The sequence below is a fragment of the Apostichopus japonicus genome, chromosome 16, assembly GCF_037975245.1.
Source record: "Apostichopus japonicus isolate 1M-3 chromosome 16, ASM3797524v1, whole genome shotgun sequence".
NCBI lineage: Eukaryota > Metazoa > Echinodermata > Holothuroidea > Aspidochirotida > Stichopodidae > Apostichopus > Apostichopus japonicus.
This window is the reverse complement of record NC_092576.1, coordinates 31,015,819-31,042,882: the sequence shown is the minus strand read 5'-3', so window position 1 is coordinate 31,042,882 and position 27,064 is coordinate 31,015,819. Positions and strand designations below refer to the sequence as shown.

The following is a 27,064-nucleotide window of genomic DNA, read 5'->3' as shown; positions in this document are numbered from 1 at the left end:
TACCTCCTCCCCTGGTCTTGACAATATTAATTACTTAATGCTTAAAAAATCCCCACAAATTTTCATCAACTCTCATATTATCCCTCTTTTTAACGATTTACTTAGACTGGGCTATTTCCCAACCCCGTGGAAATACGCAAAAATGATTCTAATACCTAAACCAAATAAAGACCGCACCAAAATACAAAACTACCGCCCAATTAGCCTCCTCCCAGCCCTTGGCAAAATTTTTGAAAGAATAATAGATAACCGCACTAGAACTCACTTAGAACTAAATGATTATTTCTCCCCATCTCAATCAGGTTTCCGTACACACAAATCTACCTTAAATCAAACTTTTCGTCTTTCCGAAGAAATCCGAATCGGATTCATTAAAAAACAATATACCACTGCCCTCTTCCTTGATGCCGAAAAAGCATTTGACAAAACCTGGCACAACGGCATAAGAATTAAGCTACTAAACTATAATCTTCCCCCCAATTACACCAGACTCCTATCCTCTTTCCTTAATGATCGCAACACAAAAATTTACTACAAAAACCATCATTCTAACCCCATTCCACTTCGTGCAGGCACCCCTCAGGGCGCTGTTCTCAGTCCCCTCCTCTACACCCTGTTTGTAAATGATCTAAACATCCCTCCTCTCTCAAACTGCAACTATAGTCAGTACGCTGACGATATAGCCATCTGGAGCACCAGTAAAAATATTCATATAACGGAACTTAATCTCAAAAAAGCAATTACACATCTCGAAAACTGGTGCTCAATGTGGAGAATAAAAATAAACCCCTCAAAATCTAACTTAGTCAATTTCTCCTTTAAAAACTCAAAACTTCGTAACTATATTTCCAAAATTAACCTGTTCAACTCCCCAATCACTGCCTCTCCCAATGCAACCTTCCTTGGTATCACTTTTGATAATAAACTATCCTTTAACCTACACTGTACTAGAACCGCAGGCCGCTGCTGGTCCCACCTTAAATACATCCAAATCCTCTCACATAAGTATAATTTCCCTGCGAAAACCACTATCCAAATCTACAACTCCAAAATAAAACCAATTCTCAGTTACGGAAGCATCTCTCTGCTTACCATCTCAGACTCCAATAAACAAATCCTAAGTAGAATCCACACTACAGCTTACCGACTTGCCCTAAAAATCCCTTCTTATATAGCTACCTCTCACGTTCTCCTCGCAGGAAATACAAAATCCTTATTCACCCTACTCTTAGAATTTAATACCAAACTATACAAAAACAACCTAGAGAATGATCCATTGATCAATAAACTTCTATTGAAACATAATGTAGCATTAACTTACTTCCGTAAAAACCACCACCTCTCTGTATTCAAACTTCTTACCTAAAGCCTCTCCCCTTTAGAAAGTCCATTTCCTAAGTGGGTCTAACCACAAACTCCAGGTGTACTTATACTCTAAGTACAACTCCACTAGTCCCAATAAGTAGCAACCATTTCCGTCCAAAACAATAGAATCCGCTCTGTCTTCTTTATCCCATTTAAATAGAAATTCCTCCCCCTTTAGTGATCCATACCTAATTGGCTCCTCAGCTCCGACCTCCTGTGTACTTATGGCTTCTTAACAATGTTAATCGAACAATACTTCACTTCTCAGCATCTCCCTGTTTGAATAATAGACAACTTTCCCTAGAAAAAAAAAAAAAAAAAAAAAAAGTGTCTATTCTACAAAACTTAAATATTATCCCCCGTAGGACCTCTTGCGAGGTCGAACAGGGGTAAATTCCTTTATTGTTGTTAGTTATCGTTATCGCTTCTCGGCCTTTTGGCTAAGATCATGTGTAGTATCTGTTCTTTTCAGCTTAATATCTGAAACGCGACTCATCGAGTCGCTTGTATATTAAACTGATTTTTGCACATGGACTATGGAATAGGAGCTTGCTCCGTCCTGGTCACGGGTTGGCCCGGTTTTGCACTACCTCCGGGATTCGGCCCACTCCCTTCGGGGATATCATCAATAATAAAAAATAAAAAAAGTTAAAAGAGATACCTTACCTACCTGTTGATCTTCCCTCGCGGATTAAGCGAATTGGAATTTCCATTCATACAACCCATCGGAAATACTTTCCGGTGACGTCACAGGAAAAATTCTCTTTCTGTGACGTCACATAGTGTTTCCCGGCCAACGATTTCTCGGCACAGTCAAAACATGCGGTTAAGATAGACCTTTTCCATTTTTCAGGCCTAACACTGGACCCGGGCGGAACAGTGATAATGCGGACAACGAAGTTTGTAGACACCTTCAAGTTATATAGAATGGCGTAACGAGGGTACATATGAGGTGATGTGATATTTAGACATCAGAGCAGTCATCGGCTTCCCATATCTGTCAGTTTCAGAACGAAGGTAAGTTGTAAGACAGCCTAACGCTGGGAATTGTCATTAGTTATCGTTATCGCTTCTCGGCCTTTTGGCTAAGATCATGTGTAGTATCTGTTCTTTTCAGCTTAATATCTGAAACGCGACTCATCGAGTCGCTTGTATATTAAACTGATTTTTGCACATGGACTATGGAATAGGAGCTTGCTCCGTCCTGGTCACGGGTTGGCCCGGTTTTGCACTACCTCCGGGATTCGGCCCACTCCCTTCGGGGATATCATCAATAATAAAAAATAAAAAAAGTTAAAAGAGATACCTTACCTACCTGTTGATCTTCCCTCGCGGATTAAGCGAATTGGAATTTCCATTCATACAACCCATCGGAAATACTTTCCGGTGACGTCACAGGAAAAATTCTCTTTCTGTGACGTCACATAGTGTTTCCCGGCCAACGATTTCTCGGCACAGTCAAAACATGCGGTTAAGATAGACCTTTTCCATTTTTCAGGCCTAACACTGGACCCGGGCGGAACAGTGATAATGCGGACAACGAAGTTTGTAGACACCTTCAAGTTATATAGAATGGCGTAACGAGGGTACATATGAGGTGATGTGATATTTAGACATCAGAGCAGTCATCGGCTTCCCATATCTGTCAGTTTCAGAACGAAGGTAAGTTGTAAGACAGCCTAACGCTGGGAATTGTCATTAGTTATCGTTATCGCTTCTCGGCCTTTTGGCTAAGATCATGTGTAGTATCTGTTCTTTTCTCGGTGTGAGCGGACGTGTTTTACAGCTCTCTCGTGATTTGTACTACGTTTCAGTGAGCGCGTGGGCTGTGCCTGCGGAATCCGTGGTGACTATAATTTTGTTTTGGTTTTTGAGTAATTCGGAAATACCCAGCCTTCGGGCTCGGGTACTTTAACATGGAAAGAAACTCGCTTCAACGAGTTTTGACTTTATCCCTGAAGTTTCAGAAGGATGTCACAGTTAGTGATGTTTTTCAACTTTTAAAGAAAAATGGAATTGAGACCAAAGATTTAGTGGCAGTTCAGTCTCTGCCTGGGCGTTTGTATGATGTCTCCTTTAAATCGGCAGACATTAAAAATAAATATGTGAAAATCTTAAGTGAGGAACCTGAAGTAGTGACAAACAATTACGTGGAGAACGTGAAAATTATTACCGTTCTTCACGTACCGTATGAACTGGACGACAACGTTGTTCGTTTTGTGCTAGGGAGGTACGGCAAAGTTGTTGGCGGAACATTCTTAACTTATAAGGATCAGTCTGGCGTCTTCAACGGAATACGTCAATACAAAGTTGTCCTTGAGAAAGACGTGCCGTCTTCTCTCAAACTAGCGGGCAGGCAGTGTTGGGTCAGGTATAGGGGTCAGCCGATCACCTGCCTGAAATGTGACGGGACAGGCCACTTGGCAGCCGCTTGCAATCAAGTGAAGTGTTTTAAGTGCTTCAAGCTGGGGCACGTAGCGAGCCAGTGTGTGGAGAAGGTGGTGTGCACGACGTGCGGCAAAGAGGGTCACGGCTACCGGAAGTGCCCCGTCTCTTTCGCGAACCGACTGATCAACCCCACATCGGAGTGGGTCAGCGGAGGAGCCAGGGTCCAGGGTAACGACGAGAAAGAAGGGGAAGACGTACCACCTACGACTGCAGAGGAAGGCACGGGGAGTGAAAAGGGGGAAGGGGCCGAGGTCGACGCCCCCAAACTCCCTGAGACAGCGGATAAGGATGATTTAAGCGAAGGGAAAGGAGACGTACCACAGACGAGTACTGAGGCAGACGAAGTGTTGTCCGAGCAGTCGGACGAAGGGGTGGGGCAGGAGAGGGCGGGCAACGCCAGATCCGCGAGCAAGGCCGAAGGCGAAACTGTGAATCCAGAAGAAACACAGATGGAATGGAGTCAAGGAGACTGGAGCGAGAGCGTTGGAGAAATGGGTCAGCGATTAGATTCTGACCCATCCGAGGGTATGTTTACGGGAATGGGGGAAGTAGATGGGGAGGGGGCGGGAAGGCAGCGGGACCGTAATAGTCTGAAAAGAGGCCGATCTTCACAACGGTCGCGCTCTCAGAGTAGACCCGCTAAGCGGGAAGGGGTAGTAGACTCGGCACGGGAGATTGTTCTCAGGTCAAAAATCTTCACCGAGACCGGGAACTGGATCACGTGTGGGAGGGACGGGTGCTCCGAAGAATTTAATTCTTCGGATTTGCATAATATTCACCAAGTAAGAGACCACCAGGTTACTTCCCTTGAACGTATTGATTGCCCCGTACGTGGTTGCACTGTACGGTGCAATGATCATCAGGAATGGGCTAACCACTTAGCCAACAGGCACCCCAATTATGTCCTGAGTCACAACACAGAGTTTTTCGACCTTTATTTTATTGATGAAACCTGTTAATGCCCCTTTTATTATCTCAATGTTTATTCTTTGCACATTAAATGTCAACGGTCTGCGTGACAAAGTGAAATGCCGTCAAGTGGCTCAATATTTAAAATTGTTTAACTATGATATCGTGTTTCTCCAAGAAACTCATTTTCGTAATGAGGAAGATTGTTTTCATTTTAACAAAGAGTGGAACGGGAACTTTGTTTTTTCCCCTTCCCCCTCCCCGCAGTCCGGTGGAGTCGGCATAGCCTTCTCCACCTCCTTCAAAGGTAAGATAGATCAGATCCGTAAGGATTTAGAAGGGCGATACATTTCAGCCCTGGTCAGTTTCCCCGACTCCACGTGCGTCAGGTTTTGTAATATTTATGCACCGAACAGCCCCAGGAAGCGAGTCTCATTTTTCAATAATTTGTATAATATGACACGTGGTAATCAATCAGTACTACTCGCTGGTGACTTTAACTCCATTGAGAAGAATGTCGATAGATCGGGTGTATCTACAAATTCCTCCTGCCACGTGGGTTGGCAGGAATTGAAAGCTTTTACCGCTTCTCGGAATCTTGGCGATGCCTGGCGAGATATTTACCCTCAGTCCCCTGGGCACACTTGGGGCCACCCGGGGAAGGAACAGAGTTCCCGCATTGACCGAATTTATTACCCCCGTAATATTATTTCAATTAAAAATGTTTCGAATGTGTCATTTTCTTTGTCCGACCATAACTTGGTCTCTATTCGTTTTGATATTGTTAATGCCCAACGTAAGGGTAAAGGTGTATGGAAATGTAATGTTTCTGTTCTGAACGATTCTGAATTCAAATCTGATTTCGTTCAATATTTTCATCTTTGGTCTACCCTTAAACCGGGGTATGATTCTATTATTGATTGGTGGGAGGATTTCAAAGACAGAGCAAAGCGACTTATCATCAAGCACGGGGTTCGCCTGGCTAACGAAAGGCGCGACCGAATTTCAACCCTGCAGAATAGTTGTATTAACGCCGACAAAACTGAGTTAGAATCTCTTTTAAAGAACGAACATCAGGGCGCTCTCATCCGTTCTAGGGTGAAACATTTAGAAGCCGGGGAAAGCCCCTCGTCTTTCTTCTTCAAAGAAGAAAGGCATCGCGCTGAAGGCAAGTCGATTTGCTCTGTCCGTACTACACAGGGTCACGTGACCCGTGATCAGAAAGAAATTATCAAAGCCTATCACGAGTTTTATTCATCACTTTACAACGTAGAATTTGACGCCGCTACCGGCGTGCAAGATCAACTATTAGATTGTATTGGTTCTGTGTTAGACGATGATTCAATCGACGCACTGGAGAGACCGATTGAACTCTCTGAACTTAAACAAGCATTATCGTTAATGGCATTCAATAAGACACCTGGGATTGATGGTTTGCCGTGCGAGTTTTACGCACAGTTCTTTGACCTCCTCGGCACAGATCTACTCTCGGTATTCCACGAAATTTTCAGTAAAGGCTCTCTCTCTCTGACACAGAAAACGGCTATTATCGTTCTTCTGCCGAAGAAAGGTGACCCCCACGACCCGGCCAACCGTAGACCAATAAGTCTCCTGAGTGTTGATTATAAGATCTTGTCAAAGATTATTCAAAACAGATTGACACGTTGTATGCCGCTATTAGCGAGTGAGAGCCAAACATGTTCTGTGCCGGGCCGGTCTATTCATCATAATTTATTGCTTTGTCGTGACATCATCGACTACGTGAAAGACAGTCAGACTCCCTGTGCGCTTATCTCCATAGATCAAGAGAAAGCCTTTGATAAAGTTAATTGGGACTTCCTTCACAGAATATTGTTGAAGTTTAAGCTGGGAGAAAACTTCCGGAAGTGGATTCGTATTTTGTACAACGGCATTACTAGCCGTATTTTAATTAACGGTCATCTTTCCGATGACGTAAGGATCAAGAGGGGTGTAAGACAAGGGTGTCCCTTGTCACCCTCGCTGTATGTGTTATTCATTGAGCCGCTAGCCAGGTTCATCAACCTTTCTAAGAATATTCGGGGATTCACCATTCCCGGGGCGGGTGGGAAAGTTGTTAAATTGTTACAGTACGCGGACGATACCACGTGTATCGGAACCAACGGAAGTGACATTCGTCAGTTCTTTCACGCTTTTGAACTTTTTCACAAAGCTACCGGTGCGACCATTAACATGAACAAAACAGCCGGTTTAAAGCTGGGGGGTTTTGTAGGGAGGAAACTACCAGGCAACATAGACTGGAAGGACACGGAGATTAAAATAACAGGTGTAGTGTTCGGCACAGTCAATGCAGTGACTAGCAACTGGTCACAGAAACTAGAAACGGCAAAGAATTGTTTAAACGCGTGGAAGAGCAGGCAATTGTCTCTTATCGGTAAAGTCTTAGTTTTAAACGTGGTAATTTATCCCTTGTTTTTCTTTGTCGCCCCAGTTTTTCCCATGTCGGACCAATTAATCCGTAAAATACAAGGGGCTGCATTCACATTCTTGTGGTCCGGTAAAACAGAATTGGTGTCGAGAAAAGTTGTTACCCTCAGTAAAACGGAGGGAGGGTTAGGGTTGGACCGTGTAGGGGAGAAGGCTTCTGCCCTACTAGTAAAGCCTATTCTGCCCGTATTGTCAGGGGATTTCTCTTTGCCCCACCTAATGTTCGTCAGGTACCTCATAGCTAAGCCTCTCCGGGCTTGTTTTCCCATCCTCTGGTCTAATTCGAAACCCAACTCAGATTCAGGGACTGTTACTTTAAACACGGCTTGTCACCACATTAAGGCAATCTTTCACAGAAACCGTGCTTTTGTGGATGAAGTTAAACAGCTGAAAGATATCGTGCGTCACCTTCGCCACGAAGTAGTTAGGCCGTCCGTAGAAAACCATGATCCCGACAGACCGTGGAAAGATATTTGGAAGAGGGCATTCAACCCCGTATTAGAGAACAAATTAACTGTGTTTGCATGGCGGCTTGTACATAAGGTTCTCTTTACCCGGGCTAAGTTACAGCTGTGGGGGATAGGAAACGGGCTCTGTCCGCACACTAATTGTAGAAAGAAAGAAACAATAGATCATGTTTTCTGGGAATGTTCTAGCACAATCGGTATTTTACATTGGACCTTTAGGTCATTCCAGCTGCTTTTCGGTAACAATGCGACGCTCAGGAAGGAAATATTTCTGTACGGTACACCGAGCCCCAGCGGAGACACAGCAGCCTTCGACAGGGCTTGGTTCATATTTACCGTTACAAAGTATTTTATGTGGAGGAGTAGATGTTTGTTGACCTTTGAAAATCGTAGGTTGAGTGATGATGACGTCATCAACATGATCAAAAGCGACGTAAACGAAAGAGTGAGGGCAGATTTTATACGTCTCCCCGAGGTGAAGTTTAACAAGGTCTGGGTCAAGGGCAGTTCCTTCGTGAGCGTCGTAAATAACCAGCCAGTAGTTTCATTACCGTAGTCTGAGTTAAGTCCTCTGGGATTGTCAGTGTGGGGGTATACAATATATCATATGTTATATTCTGTATTCAGTATCACTTGTCACTTGTTGTTACATGACGGACGTTTAATTTTAACATAAATACTCTATAATGACTTTGCGTTATACGTAAATGATTTTGTGATAAATATACCTTTGTAAATTGCATTGACATTGAATAAACTTGAAAGAAAAGTATCTGTTCTTTTCAGCTTAATATCTGAAACGCGACTCATCGAGTCGCTTGTATATTAAACTGATTTTTGCACATGGACTATGGAATAGGAGCTTGCTCCGTCCTGGTCACGGGTTGGCCCGGTTTTGCACTACCTCCGGGATTCGGCCCACTCCCTTCGGGGATATCATCAATAATAAAAAATAAAAAAAGTTAAAAGAGATACCTTACCTACCTGTTGATCTTCCCTCGCGGATTAAGCGAATTGGAATTTCCATTCATACAACCCATCGGAAATACTTTCCGGTGACGTCACAGGAAAAATTCTCTTTCTGTGACGTCACATAGTGTTTCCCGGCCAACGATTTCTCGGCACAGTCAAAACATGCGGTTAAGATAGACCTTTTCCATTTTTCAGGCCTAACACTGGACCCGGGCGGAACAGTGATAATGCGGACAACGAAGTTTGTAGACACCTTCAAGTTATATAGAATGGCGTAACGAGGGTACATATGAGGTGATGTGATATTTAGACATCAGAGCAGTCATCGGCTTCCCATATCTGTCAGTTTCAGAACGAAGGTAAGTTGTAAGACAGCCTAACGCTGGGAATTGTCATTAGTTATCGTTATCGCTTCTCGGCCTTTTGGCTAAGATCATGTGTAGTATCTGTTCTTTTCTCGGTGTGAGCGGACGTGTTTTACAGCTCTCTCGTGATTTGTACTACGTTTCAGTGAGCGCGTGGGCTGTGCCTGCGGAATCCGTGGTGACTATAATTTTGTTTTGGTTTTTGAGTAATTCGGAAATACCCAGCCTTCGGGCTCGGGTACTTTAACATGGAAAGAAACTCGCTTCAACGAGTTTTGACTTTATCCCTGAAGTTTCAGAAGGATGTCACAGTTAGTGATGTTTTTCAACTTTTAAAGAAAAATGGAATTGAGACCAAAGATTTAGTGGCAGTTCAGTCTCTGCCTGGGCGTTTGTATGATGTCTCCTTTAAATCGGCAGACATTAAAAATAAATATGTGAAAATCTTAAGTGAGGAACCTGAAGTAGTGACAAACAATTACGTGGAGAACGTGAAAATTATTACCGTTCTTCACGTACCGTATGAACTGGACGACAACGTTGTTCGTTTTGTGCTAGGGAGGTACGGCAAAGTTGTTGGCGGAACATTCTTAACTTATAAGGATCAGTCTGGCGTCTTCAACGGAATACGTCAATACAAAGTTGTCCTTGAGAAAGACGTGCCGTCTTCTCTCAAACTAGCGGGCAGGCAGTGTTGGGTCAGGTATAGGGGTCAGCCGATCACCTGCCTGAAATGTGACGGGACAGGCCACTTGGCAGCCGCTTGCAATCAAGTGAAGTGTTTTAAGTGCTTCAAGCTGGGGCACGTAGCGAGCCAGTGTGTGGAGAAGGTGGTGTGCACGACGTGCGGCAAAGAGGGTCACGGCTACCGGAAGTGCCCCGTCTCTTTCGCGAACCGACTGATCAACCCCACATCGGAGTGGGTCAGCGGAGGAGCCAGGGTCCAGGGTAACGACGAGAAAGAAGGGGAAGACGTACCACCTACGACTGCAGAGGAAGGCACGGGGAGTGAAAAGGGGGAAGGGGCCGAGGTCGACGCCCCCAAACACCCTGAGACAGCGGATAAGGATGATTTAAGCGAAGGGAAAGGAGACGTACCACAGACGAGTACTGAGGCAGACGAAGTGTTGTCCGAGCAGTCGGACGAAGGGGTGGGGCAGGAGAGGGCGGGCAACGCCAGATCCGCGAGCAAGGCCGAAGGCGAAACTGTGAATCCAGAAGAAACACAGATGGAATGGAGTCAAGGAGACTGGAGCGAGAGCGTTGGAGAAATGGGTCAGCGATTAGATTCTGACCCATCCGAGGGTATGTTTACGGGAATGGGGGAAGTAGATGGGGAGGGGGCGGGAAGGCAGCGGGACCGTAATAGTCTGAAAAGAGGCCGATCTTCACAACGGTCGCGCTCTCAGAGTAGACCCGCTAAGCGGGAAGGGGTAGTAGACTCGGCACGGGAGATTGTTCTCAGGTCAAAAATCTTCACCGAGACCGGGAACTGGATCACGTGTGGGAGGGACGGGTGCTCCGAAGAATTTAATTCTTCGGATTTGCATAATATTCACCAAGTAAGAGACCACCAGGTTACTTCCCTTGAACGTATTGATTGCCCCGTACGTGGTTGCACTGTACGGTGCAATGATCATCAGGAATGGGCTAACCACTTAGCCAACAGGCACCCCAATTATGTCCTGAGTCACAACACAGAGTTTTTCGACCTTTTTTATTGATGAAACCTGTTAATGCCCCTTTTATTATCTCAATGTTTATTCTTTGCACATTAAATGTCAACGGTCTGCGTGACAAAGTGAAATGCCGTCAAGTGGCTCAATATTTAAAATTGTTTAACTATGATATCGTGTTTCTCCAAGAAACTCATTTTCGTAATGAGGAAGATTGTTTTCATTTTAACAAAGAGTGGAACGGGAACTTTGTTTTTTCCCCTTCCCCCTCCCCGCAGTCCGGTGGAGTCGGCATAGCCTTCTCCACCTCCTTCAAAGGTAAGATAGATCAGATCCGTAAGGATTTAGAAGGGCGATACATTTCAGCCCTGGTCAGTTTCCCCGACTCCACGTGCGTCAGGTTTTGTAATATTTATGCACCGAACAGCCCCAGGAAGCGAGTCTCATTTTTCAATAATTTGTATAATATGACACGTGGTAATCAATCAGTACTACTCGCTGGTGACTTTAACTCCATTGAGAAGAATGTCGATAGATCGGGTGTATCTACAAATTCCTCCTGCCACGTGGGTTGGCAGGAATTGAAAGCTTTTACCGCTTCTCGGAATCTTGGCGATGCCTGGCGAGATATTTACCCTCAGTCCCCTGGGCACACTTGGGGCCACCCGGGGAAGGAACAGAGTTCCCGCATTGACCGAATTTATTACCCCCGTAATATTATTTCAATTAAAAATGTTTCGAATGTGTCATTTTCTTTGTCCGACCATAACTTGGTCTCTATTCGTTTTGATATTGTTAATGCCCAACGTAAGGGTAAAGGTGTATGGAAATGTAATGTTTCTGTTCTGAACGATTCTGAATTCAAATCTGATTTCGTTCAATATTTTCATCTTTGGTCTACCCTTAAACCGGGGTATGATTCTATTATTGATTGGTGGGAGGATTTCAAAGACAGAGCAAAGCGACTTATCATCAAGCACGGGGTTCGCCTGGCTAACGAAAGGCGCGACCGAATTTCAACCCTGCAGAATAGTTGTATTAACGCCGACAAAACTGAGTTAGAATCTCTTTTAAAGAACGAACATCAGGGCGCTCTCATCCGTTCTAGGGTGAAACATTTAGAAGCCGGGGAAAGCCCCTCGTCTTTCTTCTTCAAAGAAGAAAGGCATCGCGCTGAAGGCAAGTCGATTTGCTCTGTCCGTACTACACAGGGTCACGTGACCCGTGATCAGAAAGAAATTATCAAAGCCTATCACGAGTTTTATTCATCACTTTACAACGTAGAATTTGACGCCGCTACCGGCGTGCAAGATCAACTATTAGATTGTATTGGTTCTGTGTTAGACGATGATTCAATCGACGCACTGGAGAGACCGATTGAACTCTCTGAACTTAAACAAGCATTATCGTTAATGGCATTCAATAAGACACCTGGGATTGATGGTTTGCCGTGCGAGTTTTACGCACAGTTCTTTGACCTCCTCGGCACAGATCTACTCTCGGTATTCCACGAAATTTTCAGTAAAGGCTCTCTCTCTCTGACACAGAAAACGGCTATTATCGTTCTTCTGCCGAAGAAAGGTGACCCCCACGACCCGGCCAACCGTAGACCAATAAGTCTCCTGAGTGTTGATTATAAGATCTTGTCAAAGATTATTCAAAACAGATTGACACGTTGTATGCCGCTATTAGCGAGTGAGAGCCAAACATGTTCTGTGCCGGGCCGGTCTATTCATCATAATTTATTGCTTTGTCGTGACATCATCGACTACGTGAAAGACAGTCAGACTCCCTGTGCGCTTATCTCCATAGATCAAGAGAAAGCCTTTGATAAAGTTAATTGGGACTTCCTTCACAGAATATTGTTGAAGTTTAAGCTGGGAGAAAACTTCCGGAAGTGGATTCGTATTTTGTACAACGGCATTACTAGCCGTATTTTAATTAACGGTCATCTTTCCGATGACGTAAGGATCAAGAGGGGTGTAAGACAAGGGTGTCCCTTGTCACCCTCGCTGTATGTGTTATTCATTGAGCCGCTAGCCAGGTTCATCAACCTTTCTAAGAATATTCGGGGATTCACCATTCCCGGGGCGGGTGGGAAAGTTGTTAAATTGTTACAGTACGCGGACGATACCACGTGTATCGGAACCAACGGAAGTGACATTCGTCAGTTCTTTCACGCTTTTGAACTTTTTCACAAAGCTACCGGTGCGACCATTAACATGAACAAAACAGCCGGTTTAAAGCTGGGGGGTTTTGTAGGGAGGAAACTACCAGGCAACATAGACTGGAAGGACACGGAGATTAAAATAACAGGTGTAGTGTTCGGCACAGTCAATGCAGTGACTAGCAACTGGTCACAGAAACTAGAAACGGCAAAGAATTGTTTAAACGCGTGGAAGAGCAGGCAATTGTCTCTTATCGGTAAAGTCTTAGTTTTAAACGTGGTAATTTATCCCTTGTTTTTCTTTGTCGCCCCAGTTTTTCCCATGTCGGACCAATTAATCCGTAAAATACAAGGGGCTGCATTCACATTCTTGTGGTCCGGTAAAACAGAATTGGTGTCGAGAAAAGTTGTTACCCTCAGTAAAACGGAGGGAGGGTTAGGGTTGGACCGTGTAGGGGAGAAGGCTTCTGCCCTACTAGTAAAGCCTATTCTGCCCGTATTGTCAGGGGATTTCTCTTTGCCCCACCTAATGTTCGTCAGGTACCTCATAGCTAAGCCTCTCCGGGCTTGTTTTCCCATCCTCTGGTCTAATTCGAAACCCAACTCAGATTCAGGGACTGTTACTTTAAACACGGCTTGTCACCACATTAAGGCAATCTTTCACAGAAACCGTGCTTTTGTGGATGAAGTTAAACAGCTGAAAGATATCGTGCGTCACCTTCGCCACGAAGTAGTTAGGCCGTCCGTAGAAAACCATGATCCCGACAGACCGTGGAAAGATATTTGGAAGAGGGCATTCAACCCCGTATTAGAGAACAAATTAACTGTGTTTGCATGGCGGCTTGTACATAAGGTTCTCTTTACCCGGGCTAAGTTACAGCTGTGGGGGATAGGAAACGGGCTCTGTCCGCACACTAATTGTAGAAAGAAAGAAACAATAGATCATGTTTTCTGGGAATGTTCTAGCACAATCGGTATTTTACATTGGACCTTTAGGTCATTCCAGCTGCTTTTCGGTAACAATGCGACGCTCAGGAAGGAAATATTTCTGTACGGTACACCGAGCCCCAGCGGAGACACAGCAGCCTTCGACAGGGCTTGGTTCATATTTACCGTTACAAAGTATTTTATGTGGAGGAGTAGATGTTTGTTGACCTTTGAAAATCGTAGGTTGAGTGATGATGACGTCATCAACATGATCAAAAGCGACGTAAACGAAAGAGTGAGGGCAGATTTTATACGTCTCCCCGAGGTGAAGTTTAACAAGGTCTGGGTCAAGGGCAGTTCCTTCGTGAGCGTCGTAAATAACCAGCCAGTAGTTTCATTACCGTAGTCTGAGTTAAGTCCTCTGGGATTGTCAGTGTGGGGGTATACAATATATCATATGTTATATTCTGTATTCAGTATCACTTGTCACTTGTTGTTACATGACGGACGTTTAATTTTAACATAAATACTCTATAATGACTTTGCGTTATACGTAAATGATTTTGTGATAAATATACCTTTGTAAATTGCATTGACATTGAATAAACTTGAAAGAAAAGTATCTGTTCTTTTCAGCTTAATATCTGAAACGCGACTCATCGAGTCGCTTGTATATTAAACTGATTTTTGCACATGGACTATGGAATAGGAGCTTGCTCCGTCCTGGTCACGGGTTGGCCCGGTTTTGCACTACCTCCGGGATTCGGCCCACTCCCTTCGGGGATATCATCAATAATAAAAAATAAAAAAAGTTAAAAGAGATACCTTACCTACCAGTTGATCTTCCCTCGCGGATTAAGCGAATTGGAATTTCCATTCATACAACCCATCGGAAATACTTTCCGGTGACGTCACAGGAAAAATTCTCTTTCTGTGACGTCACATAGTGTTTCCCGGCCAACGATTTCTCGGCACAGTCAAAACATGCGGTTAAGATAGACCTTTTCCATTTTTCAGGCCTAACACTGGACCCGGGCGGAACAGTGATAATGCGGACAACGAAGTTTGTAGACACCTTCAAGTTATATAGAATGGCGTAACGAGGGTACATATGAGGTGATGTGATATTTAGACATCAGAGCAGTCATCGGCTTCCCATATCTGTCAGTTTCAGAACGAAGGTAAGTTGTAAGACAGCCTAACGCTGGGAATTGTCATTAGTTATCGTTATCGCTTCTCGGCCTTTTGGCTAAGATCATGTGTAGTATCTGTTCTTTTCTCGGTGTGAGCGGACGTGTTTTACAGCTCTCTCGTGATTTGTACTACGTTTCAGTGAGCGCGTGGGCTGTGCCTGCGGAATCCGTGGTGACTATAATTTTGTTTTGGTTTTTGAGTAATTCGGAAATACCCAGCCTTCGGGCTCGGGTACTTTAACATGGAAAGAAACTCGCTTCAACGAGTTTTGACTTTATCCCTGAAGTTTCAGAAGGATGTCACAGTTAGTGATGTTTTTCAACTTTTAAAGAAAAATGGAATTGAGACCAAAGATTTAGTGGCAGTTCAGTCTCTGCCTGGGCGTTTGTATGATGTCTCCTTTAAATCGGCAGACATTAAAAATAAATATGTGAAAATCTTAAGTGAGGAACCTGAAGTAGTGACAAACAATTACGTGGAGAACGTGAAAATTATTACCGTTCTTCACGTACCGTATGAACTGGACGACAACGTTGTTCGTTTTGTGCTAGGGAGGTACGGCAAAGTTGTTGGCGGAACATTCTTAACTTATAAGGATCAGTCTGGCGTCTTCAACGGAATACGTCAATACAAAGTTGTCCTTGAGAAAGACGTGCCGTCTTCTCTCAAACTAGCGGGCAGGCAGTGTTGGGTCAGGTATAGGGGTCAGCCGATCACCTGCCTGAAATGTGACGGGACAGGCCACTTGGCAGCCGCTTGCAATCAAGTGAAGTGTTTTAAGTGCTTCAAGCTGGGGCACGTAGCGAGCCAGTGTGTGGAGAAGGTGGTGTGCACGACGTGCGGCAAAGAGGGTCACGGCTACCGGAAGTGCCCCGTCTCTTTCGCGAACCGACTGATCAACCCCACATCGGAGTGGGTCAGCGGAGGAGCCAGGGTCCAGGGTAACGACGAGAAAGAAGGGGAAGACGTACCACCTACGACTGCAGAGGAAGGCACGGGGAGTGAAAAGGGGGAAGGGGCCGAGGTCGACGCCCCCAAACTCCCTGAGACAGCGGATAAGGATGATTTAAGCGAAGGGAAAGGAGACGTACCACAGACGAGTACTGAGGCAGACGAAGTGTTGTCCGAGCAGTCGGACGAAGGGGTGGGGCAGGAGAGGGCGGGCAACGCCAGATCCGCGAGCAAGGCCGAAGGCGAAACTGTGAATCCAGAAGAAACACAGATGGAATGGAGTCAAGGAGACTGGAGCGAGAGCGTTGGAGAAATGGGTCAGCGATTAGATTCTGACCCATCCGAGGGTATGTTTACGGGAATGGGGGAAGTAGATGGGGAGGGGGCGGGAAGGCAGCGGGACCGTAATAGTCTGAAAAGAGGCCGATCTTCACAACGGTCGCGCTCTCAGAGTAGACCCGCTAAGCGGGAAGGGGTAGTAGACTCGGCACGGGAGATTGTTCTCAGGTCAAAAATCTTCACCGAGACCGGGAACTGGATCACGTGTGGGAGGGACGGGTGCTCCGAAGAATTTAATTCTTCGGATTTGCATAATATTCACCAAGTAAGAGACCACCAGGTTACTTCCCTTGAACGTATTGATTGCCCCGTACGTGGTTGCACTGTACGGTGCAATGATCATCAGGAATGGGCTAACCACTTAGCCAACAGGCACCCCAATTATGTCCTGAGTCACAACACAGAGTTTTTCGACCTTTATTTTATTGATGAAACCTGTTAATGCCCCTTTTATTATCTCAATGTTTATTCTTTGCACATTAAATGTCAACGGTCTGCGTGACAAAGTGAAATGCCGTCAAGTGGCTCAATATTTAAAATTGTTTAACTATGATATCGTGTTTCTCCAAGAAACTCATTTTCGTAATGAGGAAGATTGTTTTCATTTTAACAAAGAGTGGAACGGGAACTTTGTTTTTTCCCCTTCCCCCTCCCCGCAGTCCGGTGGAGTCGGCATAGCCTTCTCCACCTCCTTCAAAGGTAAGATAGATCAGATCCGTAAGGATTTAGAAGGGCGATACATTTCAGCCCTGGTCAGTTTCCCCGACTCCACGTGCGTCAGGTTTTGTAATATTTATGCACCGAACAGCCCCAGGAAGCGAGTCTCATTTTTCAATAATTTGTATAATATGACACGTGGTAATCAATCAGTACTACTCGCTGGTGACTTTAACTCCATTGAGAAGAATGTCGATAGATCGGGTGTATCTACAAATTCCTCCTGCCACGTGGGTTGGCAGGAATTGAAAGCTTTTACCGCTTCTCGGAATCTTGGCGATGCCTGGCGAGATATTTACCCTCAGTCCCCTGGGCACACTTGGGGCCACCCGGGGAAGGAACAGAGTTCCCGCATTGACCGAATTTATTACCCCCGTAATATTATTTCAATTAAAAATGTTTCGAATGTGTCATTTTCTTTGTCCGACCATAACTTGGTCTCTATTCGTTTTGATATTGTTAATGCCCAACGTAAGGGTAAAGGTGTATGGAAATGTAATGTTTCTGTTCTGAACGATTCTGAATTCAAATCTGATTTCGTTCAATATTTTCATCTTTGGTCTACCCTTAAACCGGGGTATGATTCTATTATTGATTGGTGGGAGGATTTCAAAGACAGAGCAAAGCGACTTATCATCAAGCACGGGGTTCGCCTGGCTAACGAAAGGCGCGACCGAATTTCAACCCTGCAGAATAGTTGTATTAACGCCGACAAAACTGAGTTAGAATCTCTTTTAAAGAACGAACATCAGGGCGCTCTCATCCGTTCTAGGGTGAAACATTTAGAAGCCGGGGAAAGCCCCTCGTCTTTCTTCTTCAAAGAAGAAAGGCATCGCGCTGAAGGCAAGTCGATTTGCTCTGTCCGTACTACACAGGGTCACGTGACCCGTGATCAGAAAGAAATTATCAAAGCCTATCACGAGTTTTATTCATCACTTTACAACGTAGAATTTGACGCCGCTACCGGCGTGCAAGATCAACTATTAGATTGTATTGGTTCTGTGTTAGACGATGATTCAATCGACGCACTGGAGAGACCGATTGAACTCTCTGAACTTAAACAAGCATTATCGTTAATGGCATTCAATAAGACACCTGGGATTGATGGTTTGCCGTGCGAGTTTTACGCACAGTTCTTTGACCTCCTCGGCACAGATCTACTCTCGGTATTCCACGAAATTTTCAGTAAAGGCTCTCTCTCTCTGACACAGAAAACGGCTATTATCGTTCTTCTGCCGAAGAAAGGTGACCCCCACGACCCGGCCAACCGTAGACCAATAAGTCTCCTGAGTGTTGATTATAAGATCTTGTCAAAGATTATTCAAAACAGATTGACACGTTGTATGCCGCTATTAGCGAGTGAGAGCCAAACATGTTCTGTGCCGGGCCGGTCTATTCATCATAATTTATTGCTTTGTCGTGACATCATCGACTACGTGAAAGACAGTCAGACTCCCTGTGCGCTTATCTCCATAGATCAAGAGAAAGCCTTTGATAAAGTTAATTGGGACTTCCTTCACAGAATATTGTTGAAGTTTAAGCTGGGAGAAAACTTCCGGAAGTGGATTCGTATTTTGTACAACGGCATTACTAGCCGTATTTTAATTAACGGTCATCTTTCCGATGACGTAAGGATCAAGAGGGGTGTAAGACAAGGGTGTCCCTTGTCACCCTCGCTGTATGTGTTATTCATTGAGCCGCTAGCCAGGTTCATCAACCTTTCTAAGAATATTCGGGGATTCACCATTCCCGGGGCGGGTGGGAAAGTTGTTAAATTGTTACAGTACGCGGACGATACCACGTGTATCGGAACCAACGGAAGTGACATTCGTCAGTTCTTTCACGCTTTTGAACTTTTTCACAAAGCTACCGGTGCGACCATTAACATGAACAAAACAGCCGGTTTAAAGCTGGGGGGTTTTGTAGGGAGGAAACTACCAGGCAACATAGACTGGAAGGACACGGAGATTAAAATAACAGGTGTAGTGTTCGGCACAGTCAATGCAGTGACTAGCAACTGGTCACAGAAACTAGAAACGGCAAAGAATTGTTTAAACGCGTGGAAGAGCAGGCAATTGTCTCTTATCGGTAAAGTCTTAGTTTTAAACGTGGTAATTTATCCCTTGTTTTTCTTTGTCGCCCCAGTTTTTCCCATGTCGGACCAATTAATCCGTAAAATACAAGGGGCTGCATTCACATTCTTGTGGTCCGGTAAAACAGAATTGGTGTCGAGAAAAGTTGTTACCCTCAGTAAAACGGAGGGAGGGTTAGGGTTGGACCGTGTAGGGGAGAAGGCTTCTGCCCTACTAGTAAAGCCTATTCTGCCCGTATTGTCAGGGGATTTCTCTTTGCCCCACCTAATGTTCGTCAGGTACCTCATAGCTAAGCCTCTCCGGGCTTGTTTTCCCATCCTCTGGTCTAATTCGAAACCCAACTCAGATTCAGGGACTGTTACTTTAAACACGGCTTGTCACCACATTAAGGCAATCTTTCACAGAAACCGTGCTTTTGTGGATGAAGTTAAACAGCTGAAAGATATCGTGCGTCACCTTCGCCACGAAGTAGTTAGGCCGTCCGTAGAAAACCATGATCCCGACAGACCGTGGAAAGATATTTGGAAGAGGGCATTCAACCCCGTATTAGAGAACAAATTAACTGTGTTTGCATGGCGGCTTGTACATAAGGTTCTCTTTACCCGGGCTAAGTTACAGCTGTGGGGGATAGGAAACGGGCTCTGTCCGCACACTAATTGTAGAAAGAAAGAAACAATAGATCATGTTTTCTGGGAATGTTCTAGCACAATCGGTATTTTACATTGGACCTTTAGGTCATTCCAGCTGCTTTTCGGTAACAATGCGACGCTCAGGAAGGAAATATTTCTGTACGGTACACCGAGCCCCAGCGGAGACACAGCAGCCTTCGACAGGGCTTGGTTCATATTTACCGTTACAAAGTATTTTATGTGGAGGAGTAGATGTTTGTTGACCTTTGAAAATCGTAGGTTGAGTGATGATGACGTCATCAACATGATCAAAAGCGACGTAAACGAAAGAGTGAGGGCAGATTTTATACGTCTCCCCGAGGTGAAGTTTAACAAGGTCTGGGTCAAGGGCAGTTCCTTCGTGAGCGTCGTAAATAACCAGCCAGTAGTTTCATTACCGTAGTCTGAGTTAAGTCCTCTGGGATTGTCAGTGTGGGGGTATACAATATATCATATGTTATATTCTGTATTCAGTATCACTTGTCACTTGTTGTTACATGACGGACGTTTAATTTTAACATAAATACTCTATAATGACTTTGCGTTATACGTAAATGATTTTGTGATAAATATACCTTTGTAAATTGTATTGACATTGAATAAACTTGAAAGAAAAGTATCTGTTCTTTTCAGCTTAATATCTGAAACGCGACTCATCGAGTCGCTTGTATATTAAACTGATTTTTGCACATGGACTATGGAATAGGAGCTTGCTCCGTCCTGGTCACGGGTTGGCCCGGTTTTGCACTACCTCCGGGATTCGGCCCACTCCCTTCGGGGATATCATCAATAATAAAAAATAAAAAAAGTTAAAAGAGATACCTTACCTACCTGTTGATCTTCCCTCGCGGATTAAGCGAATTGGAATTTCCATTCATACAACCCATCGGAAATACTTTCCGGTGACGTCACAGGAAAAATTCTCTTTCTGTGACGTCACATAGTGTTTCCCGGCCAACGATTTCTCGGCACAGTCAAAACATGCGGTTAAGATAGACCTTTTCCATTTTTCAGGCCTAACACTGGACCCGGGCGGAACAGTGATAATGCGGACAACGCAGTTTGTAGACACCTTCAAGTTATATAGAATGGCGTAACGAGGGTACATATGAGGTGATGTGATATTTAGACATCAGAGCAGTCATCGGCTTCCCATATCTGTCAGTTTCAGAACGAAGGTAAGTTGTAAGACAGCCTAACGCTGGGAATTGTCATTAGTTATCGTTATCGCTTCTCGGCCTTTTGGCTAAGATCATGTGTAGTATCAGTCCCGATGCAAGGGGACTGGGGCTGAGAGCGGATCAGTCGTTTGGTAGTTTGGTTTTCGTGCCCAGGTTCTTTCCTGGGTGACTTTTTCTTAAAAAGTATCTGTTCCCCTAGGGAATGGTGATACACACCTGACGATGATCACACAGTCACAGTCCCGATGCAAGGGGACTGGGGCTGAGAGCGGATCAGTCGTTTGGTAGTTAGGTTTTCGTGCCCAGGTTCTTTCCTGGGTGACTTTTTCTTAAAAAGTATCTGTTCTTTTCAGCTTAATATCTGAAACGCGACTCATCGAGTCGCTTGTATATTAAACTGATTTTTGCACATGGACTATGGAATAGGAGCTTGCTCCGTCCTGGTCACGGGTTGGCCCGGTTTTGCACTACCTCCGGGATTCGGCCCACTCCCTTCGGGGATATCATCAATAATAAAAAATAAAAAAAGTTAAAAGAGATACCTTACCTACCTGTTGATCTTCCCTCGCGGATTAAGCGAATTGGAATTTCCATTCATACAACCCATCGGAAATACTTTCCGGTGACGTCACAGGAAAAATTCTCTTTCTGTGACGTCACATAGTGTTTCCCGGCCAACGATTTCTCGGCACAGTCAAAACATGCGGTTAAGATAGACCTTTTCCATTTTTCAGGCCTAACACTGGACCCGGGCGGAACAGTGATAATGCGGACAACGAAGTTTGTAGACACCTTCAAGTTATATAGAATGGCGTAACGAGGGTACATATGAGGTGATGTGATATTTAGACATCAGAGCAGTCATCGGCTTCCCATATCTGTCAGTTTCAGAACGAAGGTAAGTTGTAAGACAGCCTAACGCTGGGAATTGTCATTAGTTATCGTTATCGCTTCTCGGCCTTTTGGCTAAGTTTTATGCAGCGTTATGGAGCATAATCCGAGGAGAGATTGTAGTATCCTCTTGAAAGTTGATGGAGGAAATGTTTTCGAAGTTTTGAAAAGATATTTAGTCAGTCCGGCAGAACATTTAACTGCCGTCCAGTCCCTGCCTGGTGGCAAGTTCGATGTAACATTCAAGTCGGTGGAGATGAAGCGGAAGTTCTGGCCAGTTTTCCGAGAGGCCAGTGACGTCACGGCGACAGCATACACTGATGCTGTCAAGATCGTGACTGTCTTGCACGTGCCCCACGAGTTGAACGACAACGCCGTCCGCTACGTCCTGGGGAGATACGGCAGTCTTTTCCGGCCGGTATCTCACCCACAAAGAGTACCCGGAGCTGTACAACGGCGTGAGGCAGTACAGGATGGAGATGGCAACCGACATTCCGTCCTCTCTGAGTCTGGGTGGCCGTAACTGCTGGGTGCGGTATGGAGGACAGCCCCGCACATGTCTGAAGTGTGGAGCTGCAGGCCACGATGCCAGGAATTGTGACGTCATCCGTTGTTTTAGATGCCTCCAGGTTGGCCACGTGTCTCGTGCATGCAGCGAGAAGCAGATTTGTACCACATGTGGTAATGCCGGGCACGCCTACACAGCCTGTCCGGTCTCCTTTGCAAACAAGCTGAAGCTTTCGACAGCTTGGGTGGGCGGTGCAGCCGAGGTTTTACCACCTAGTGAGGAGGAGCCCACCCCACCAGAAGTCAGTGTCGCCACCAAGTCTGGTGACGGGGAGCCCGTCCCGTCCGAGGATGTCAGCGCTGTTGACGTCACCAAGTCTGGTGATGACGTCACCATGGTCGATGACACACCGACCAGCAGCAGTTCACTGTTTAGCCCGGAAAGAGAGGTGGAGCTGGATGAGGCTATGACTATCGGTCAGTCTTGGGCCGACGCCATACCAGACACCCCCGCCCAAGAGCCCACGGTTTTGGAGGTCCAGGCCACCATACACGTCCCACCAGGAACCGGTGCGTCAGATGAGCGAGGTATGGAGAGCGATGTGGGTGACGATTTCACCGAGGTCAGACGGGGACTGAAGCGACCGCCCTCTACGCCACCCAGGAGGTCCCGTTCCCTGTACCGAGTTTCGCCCGCAGTACAGAAAGCGAAAGACGTTGTCCGCGCCGCGAATGTCGTGACGGAGGAAAAGCCGTGGTTTTCGTGTGCTCAAGGGAAGTGCAAGACGAGTTTTAGATCGTACCGCGACTTTCTCTGTCATCTAAAGGAACGCCACCCCGGGATCAGCCCTACGCGATTCGAGTGCCCATTGAAGTCGTGCAATAAACATTGTACCAATCCGTTCGAGTGGGCTATGCATTTGTCTTCACAACACCCACATTTTGTATGTATGCATGATGTTTCGTATTTCAATCAGTATTTTCTTAAAGATTTGTAATGTATTTTTTCATCACTTTTCTAATGGCTAATATCTATATTTCCTTAGCAACTATTAATGTTCATGGTATTCGTGATCTTGCAAAGTGTGGAAATGTCTTAAATTGGATGCAATTGTTTAAATTTGATGTTATTTTTCTACAAGAAACATATTTATGTACTGATGATTTTACGTATTTCAAAACTGTTTGGGACGGGCCGGTTTTCTATTCTCCGGCGGTTTCTTCTCATTCCTGTGGGGTTGCAATTGCCTTTTCTTCCAAATTACGTTGTAAGTTTTCGCAAGTTAACAGCGACAATGTAGGACGTTGTATTTCAGTAATTTGTACCTTTTCAGATTCTTATTCTATTCGTTTTTGTAATGTGTACGCGCCTTGCTCTCCAAAAGAGCGGGTTTCCTTTCTTAAGAATCTGTTTTTCTACACGCGAGGACGTGTTCCTTTGGTTGTTGGGGGAGATTTTAATTGTATCATGTCTAAAGAGGATCGATCGGGTCATTCTTTAAACACTTCTTGTTTTGTAGGGCGGGAAGAAATTAAGTCCTTTTTACAGTCTTGTAATTTATCCGATTGTTGGCTTCGTGGTTTTAGTTCGGGCGGCCACACATGGAAGCATTCCGGAAAAGGTTTAAGTTCTAGAATCGATCGTCTTTATCTTCCAAATCATTTTTGTTCTAGAAAGCCAGCTGTTTTCAATTTTCCCTTTTCTGATCACGACGTGTTAAATGTAGAAGTTGCTATTCCCATTGGAAATGCGCTATACAGTAAAGGTTATTGGAAGTGTAATACTTCCATTCTTGATGACCATGTGTTTGTTAATGCATTTAAAACGTATTATAATTTGTGGCGTACCTTAATGCCTGGTTTTGATACTATTGTTGAATGGTGGGAGGTTGTTAAGGGAAGAATTAAAGGTCTTTTTATTTGTCATGGGGTGCGTCGGGCCCGGGAGAAGCGGCGGCAGCTGGGGGAGTTACAGTCGCGGTGTCTCTCCGGGGATGAAGAGACTGTATCCCGGCTGTTATCAGAGGAGAAAAAGGGGGCCTTTGTTCGTTCGAGGGAAAAAGTTTTAGAGGAAGGGGAAAACCCTACAAGTTATTTTTATAGAAAAGAAAGAAATCGTGCCGAGGGAAAAGTTATTAGGGGGATTAGGGATTCGGGGGGTACAATCGTGCACGGTGATGGTATTATAAATGTTTTTCATGATTTTTACAGTAATTTGTATTCTGTCGTTAACAATAACGAGAGCGAGGCTCAAGGAATTTTTTTAGATTGTGTTGGCACAAAGGTGTCTGACATAGAACGGGCTGGTCTTGATCAGCCGTTGTCTTTGTTAGAGATTAAATGTGCTATCGACAGTATGGCGAATAACAAATCGCCAGGTATCGACGGCCTGCCCTGTGAATTTTATAAATCTTTTTTTGATATTCTAGGGCCTGATTTATTAGTTATGTATAACGAGATTTTTAGTACAGGGTTTTTAAGTGAGTCGCAACGGACGGCGGTCGTCACCCTCCTGCCAAAGAAGGGTGACCCCCTCGACCCCGCCAACAGGAGGCCTATCAGCCTCCTGACTGTTGATTACAAAATTATTTCTAAAGTTTTGCAGAAAAGAATTTCTACTGTTATGTCTTCCGTTGTAAATGATTTTCAAACGTGTTCCGTTCCCGGTCGTTCTATTCATCAGAATTTGTTTGTTATTCGTGATGTTATTGATTATGTTAATTTGAAAGGAAATTCCTGTGCACTGATTTCATTAGATCAGCACAAAGCTTTCGACAAGGTCGACTGGTCGTTTTTGTTAAAAGTTTTGCGTAAAACGAATTTTGGTGAAAATTTTTGTAAGTGGATCAGTATTTTGTATAATAATATTTGTAGCCGTATACTGGTCAACGGTCGTTTATCCGGTGATGTTTTTATTAAGAGAGGGGTTAGACAAGGGTGTCCCTTGTCACCGTCTTTGTATGTTTTGTTTATCGAGCCTCTTGCTCGCTACATTTCTTCGTTTAGAGGAATTAGGGGCCTCTCACTCCCTGGTAGCAGCGGCAAGACTGTTAAATTTCTACAGTATGCTGACGACGCCACGTGCGTCGCTAGTTGCCATGGAGATGTGAAAGGGTTTTTTAATACTATTGATTTGTTTCGTAGAGCCACAGGTGCGTGTATTAATTTATCTAAGACGTGTGGGTTAAAGTTAGGTGGTTTTGTTGGGCGGAAGCTTCCAGCTAATATTAACTGGAGTGAGACGTCCATTAAAATCACTGGAATTGTTTTTGGTACTCCTAACTCTATTTATAGTAATTGGAGTAAAAAGTTTGAGAAAATGGAGTTATTATTTAATATGTGGAAGGGTAGAAATTTGACACTGTTGGGTAAAGTCCTACTCATTAATGTCGTAGTATATCCATTGTTTTACTTTTTAGCTGCAGTTTTCCCTGTTCCCGAGGTGGTGGTCAGGAGGGTTGTGAGGGCCTCCTTTTCGTTCCTTTGGTCCGGGAAAACGGAGCTAGTTTCGAGAAAGGTTGTTATGCTCGACAAGAGGGAAGGGGGTTTGGGTTTGGATAATTTTAAGTTGAAACTAAATGCTATGTTGGTCAGGCCTGTCCTGAGTATTCTGTCTGATGATCCTTTGTTAAGTTCTGCATATTTCATTCGTTTTTTCATCAGTAAGCGGTTACGTAAGTTTCAGCCGGAGCTGTGGTCGAATTCCCGGCCTAACAGCGACCAATGTACCCCATCGTTGTCCTTTGTTTGTGATTTAATTGAATATTTATTTAAGAAAGTTAGTAATTTTGTATTTGATCGTTTCTCCACAAAGTACATTGTGTCCCTTCTCATCGAAGGAGATAATACGCTACCTACTGTTACAAGGAATTTTCCTTTGTTGCCATGGGGTGACATTTGGAAGGCGGTCTTTCATCCGGCCTTAGAGCATAAGTATGTTGCCTTTCAATGGCGGTTTTCACATAGAATTTTGTATACAAGGGAAAGACTTAAAATGTGGGGTATAGGGAGCGGTGTTTGTTCTTTTGCAGGGTGTGGTAAGAGTGAGTCCTTATCACACGTTTTCTGGAATTGTCGGAGAGTTTATGGAATTCTCCTGTGGGTGAGCAGGGTCTTTACCAAATTAGCGGGAAATGTTTTCTTTAGTCAAAGTTTCTTTTTGTTCGGCGCTCCGGCGCCCAGTATTCCAAAGGAGGTGTATTATAGGATTTGGTTTGTTTTTTGCGTATGTAGGTTTTATATTTGGAAAGCTCGTTGTATTCACGTCTTTGAATCCCGTTTCATTTCGGATGATGATGTCATTTGTTTAATTAAAAACGAACTAAAGTTTCGTATTAGAGCTGATTTCAAGCGTTTTTCGGGAGATAAGTTTAAAAAGTTATGGACAAATGGAAGTACATTTGTTCGTATTGTTAATGATGAATTATGTTATGATACTTGTATGAAGTAGGTTTACGTTGGCTTATTGTTTTTCACTAATTTAACATTTTGTAAATATACTGTAAAGTTTTATACGATGTAATTTGATATATGTTGTATTGTTATTAAGTTTGAATAAACTTGAAAGAAAGTATCTGTTCTTTTCAGCTTAATATCTGAAACGCGACTCATCGAGTCGCTTGTATATTAAACTGATTTTTGCACATGGACTATGGAATAGGAGCTTGCTCCGTCCTGGTCACGGGTTGGCCCGGTTTTGCACTACCTCCGGGATTCGGCCCACTCCCTTCGGGGATATCATCAATAATAAAAAATAAAAAA

General features: G+C 44.4%; 1 protein-coding gene, 6 non-coding genes and 4 pseudogenes across 7 annotated transcripts; all 11 read left to right on the top strand.

Annotated features, from left to right (window-relative positions):
- Positions 1–1,785: 1,785 nt before the first annotated feature.
- LOC139983973 (U2 spliceosomal RNA) lies at positions 1,786–1,978 on the top strand. Its single transcript, XR_011798895.1, has one exon. It is a non-coding gene; the product is annotated as a U2 spliceosomal RNA (small nuclear RNA).
- Positions 1,979–2,430: 452 nt separating this feature from the next.
- Positions 2,431–2,623, top strand: LOC139983962 (U2 spliceosomal RNA). Its single transcript, XR_011798884.1, has one exon. It is a non-coding gene; the product is annotated as a U2 spliceosomal RNA (small nuclear RNA).
- A 452-nt stretch (positions 2,624–3,075) lies between these two features.
- LOC139983893 (U2 spliceosomal RNA) lies at positions 3,076–3,263 on the top strand. The gene has a single exon (XR_011798863.1). It is a non-coding gene; the product is annotated as a U2 spliceosomal RNA (small nuclear RNA).
- A 5,116-nt stretch (positions 3,264–8,379) lies between these two features.
- Positions 8,380–8,582, top strand: LOC139983866 (U2 spliceosomal RNA; annotated as a pseudogene).
- A 452-nt stretch (positions 8,583–9,034) lies between these two features.
- On the top strand, positions 9,035–9,222 carry LOC139983891 (U2 spliceosomal RNA). Its single transcript, XR_011798861.1, has one exon. It is a non-coding gene; the product is annotated as a U2 spliceosomal RNA (small nuclear RNA).
- A 5,114-nt stretch (positions 9,223–14,336) lies between these two features.
- Positions 14,337–14,539, top strand: LOC139983864 (U2 spliceosomal RNA; annotated as a pseudogene).
- A 377-nt stretch (positions 14,540–14,916) lies between these two features.
- On the top strand, positions 14,917–16,690 carry LOC139982516 (uncharacterized). Its single transcript, XM_071995408.1, has one exon. The coding sequence runs from the start codon at positions 15,198–15,200 to the stop codon at positions 16,686–16,688; it is 1,491 nt and encodes a 496-aa protein (XP_071851509.1). The 5' UTR covers positions 14,917–15,197; the 3' UTR covers positions 16,689–16,690.
- LOC139983890 (U2 spliceosomal RNA) lies at positions 14,992–15,179 on the top strand. Its single transcript, XR_011798860.1, has one exon. It is a non-coding gene; the product is annotated as a U2 spliceosomal RNA (small nuclear RNA).
- Positions 16,691–20,295: 3,605 nt separating the features above from the next.
- LOC139983863 (U2 spliceosomal RNA) lies at positions 20,296–20,498 on the top strand (annotated as a pseudogene).
- Positions 20,499–21,223: 725 nt separating this feature from the next.
- Positions 21,224–21,399, top strand: LOC139983857 (U2 spliceosomal RNA; annotated as a pseudogene).
- Positions 21,400–26,840: 5,441 nt separating this feature from the next.
- LOC139983853 (U2 spliceosomal RNA) lies at positions 26,841–27,031 on the top strand. The gene has a single exon (XR_011798852.1). It is a non-coding gene; the product is annotated as a U2 spliceosomal RNA (small nuclear RNA).
- Positions 27,032–27,064: the final 33 nt, after the last annotated feature.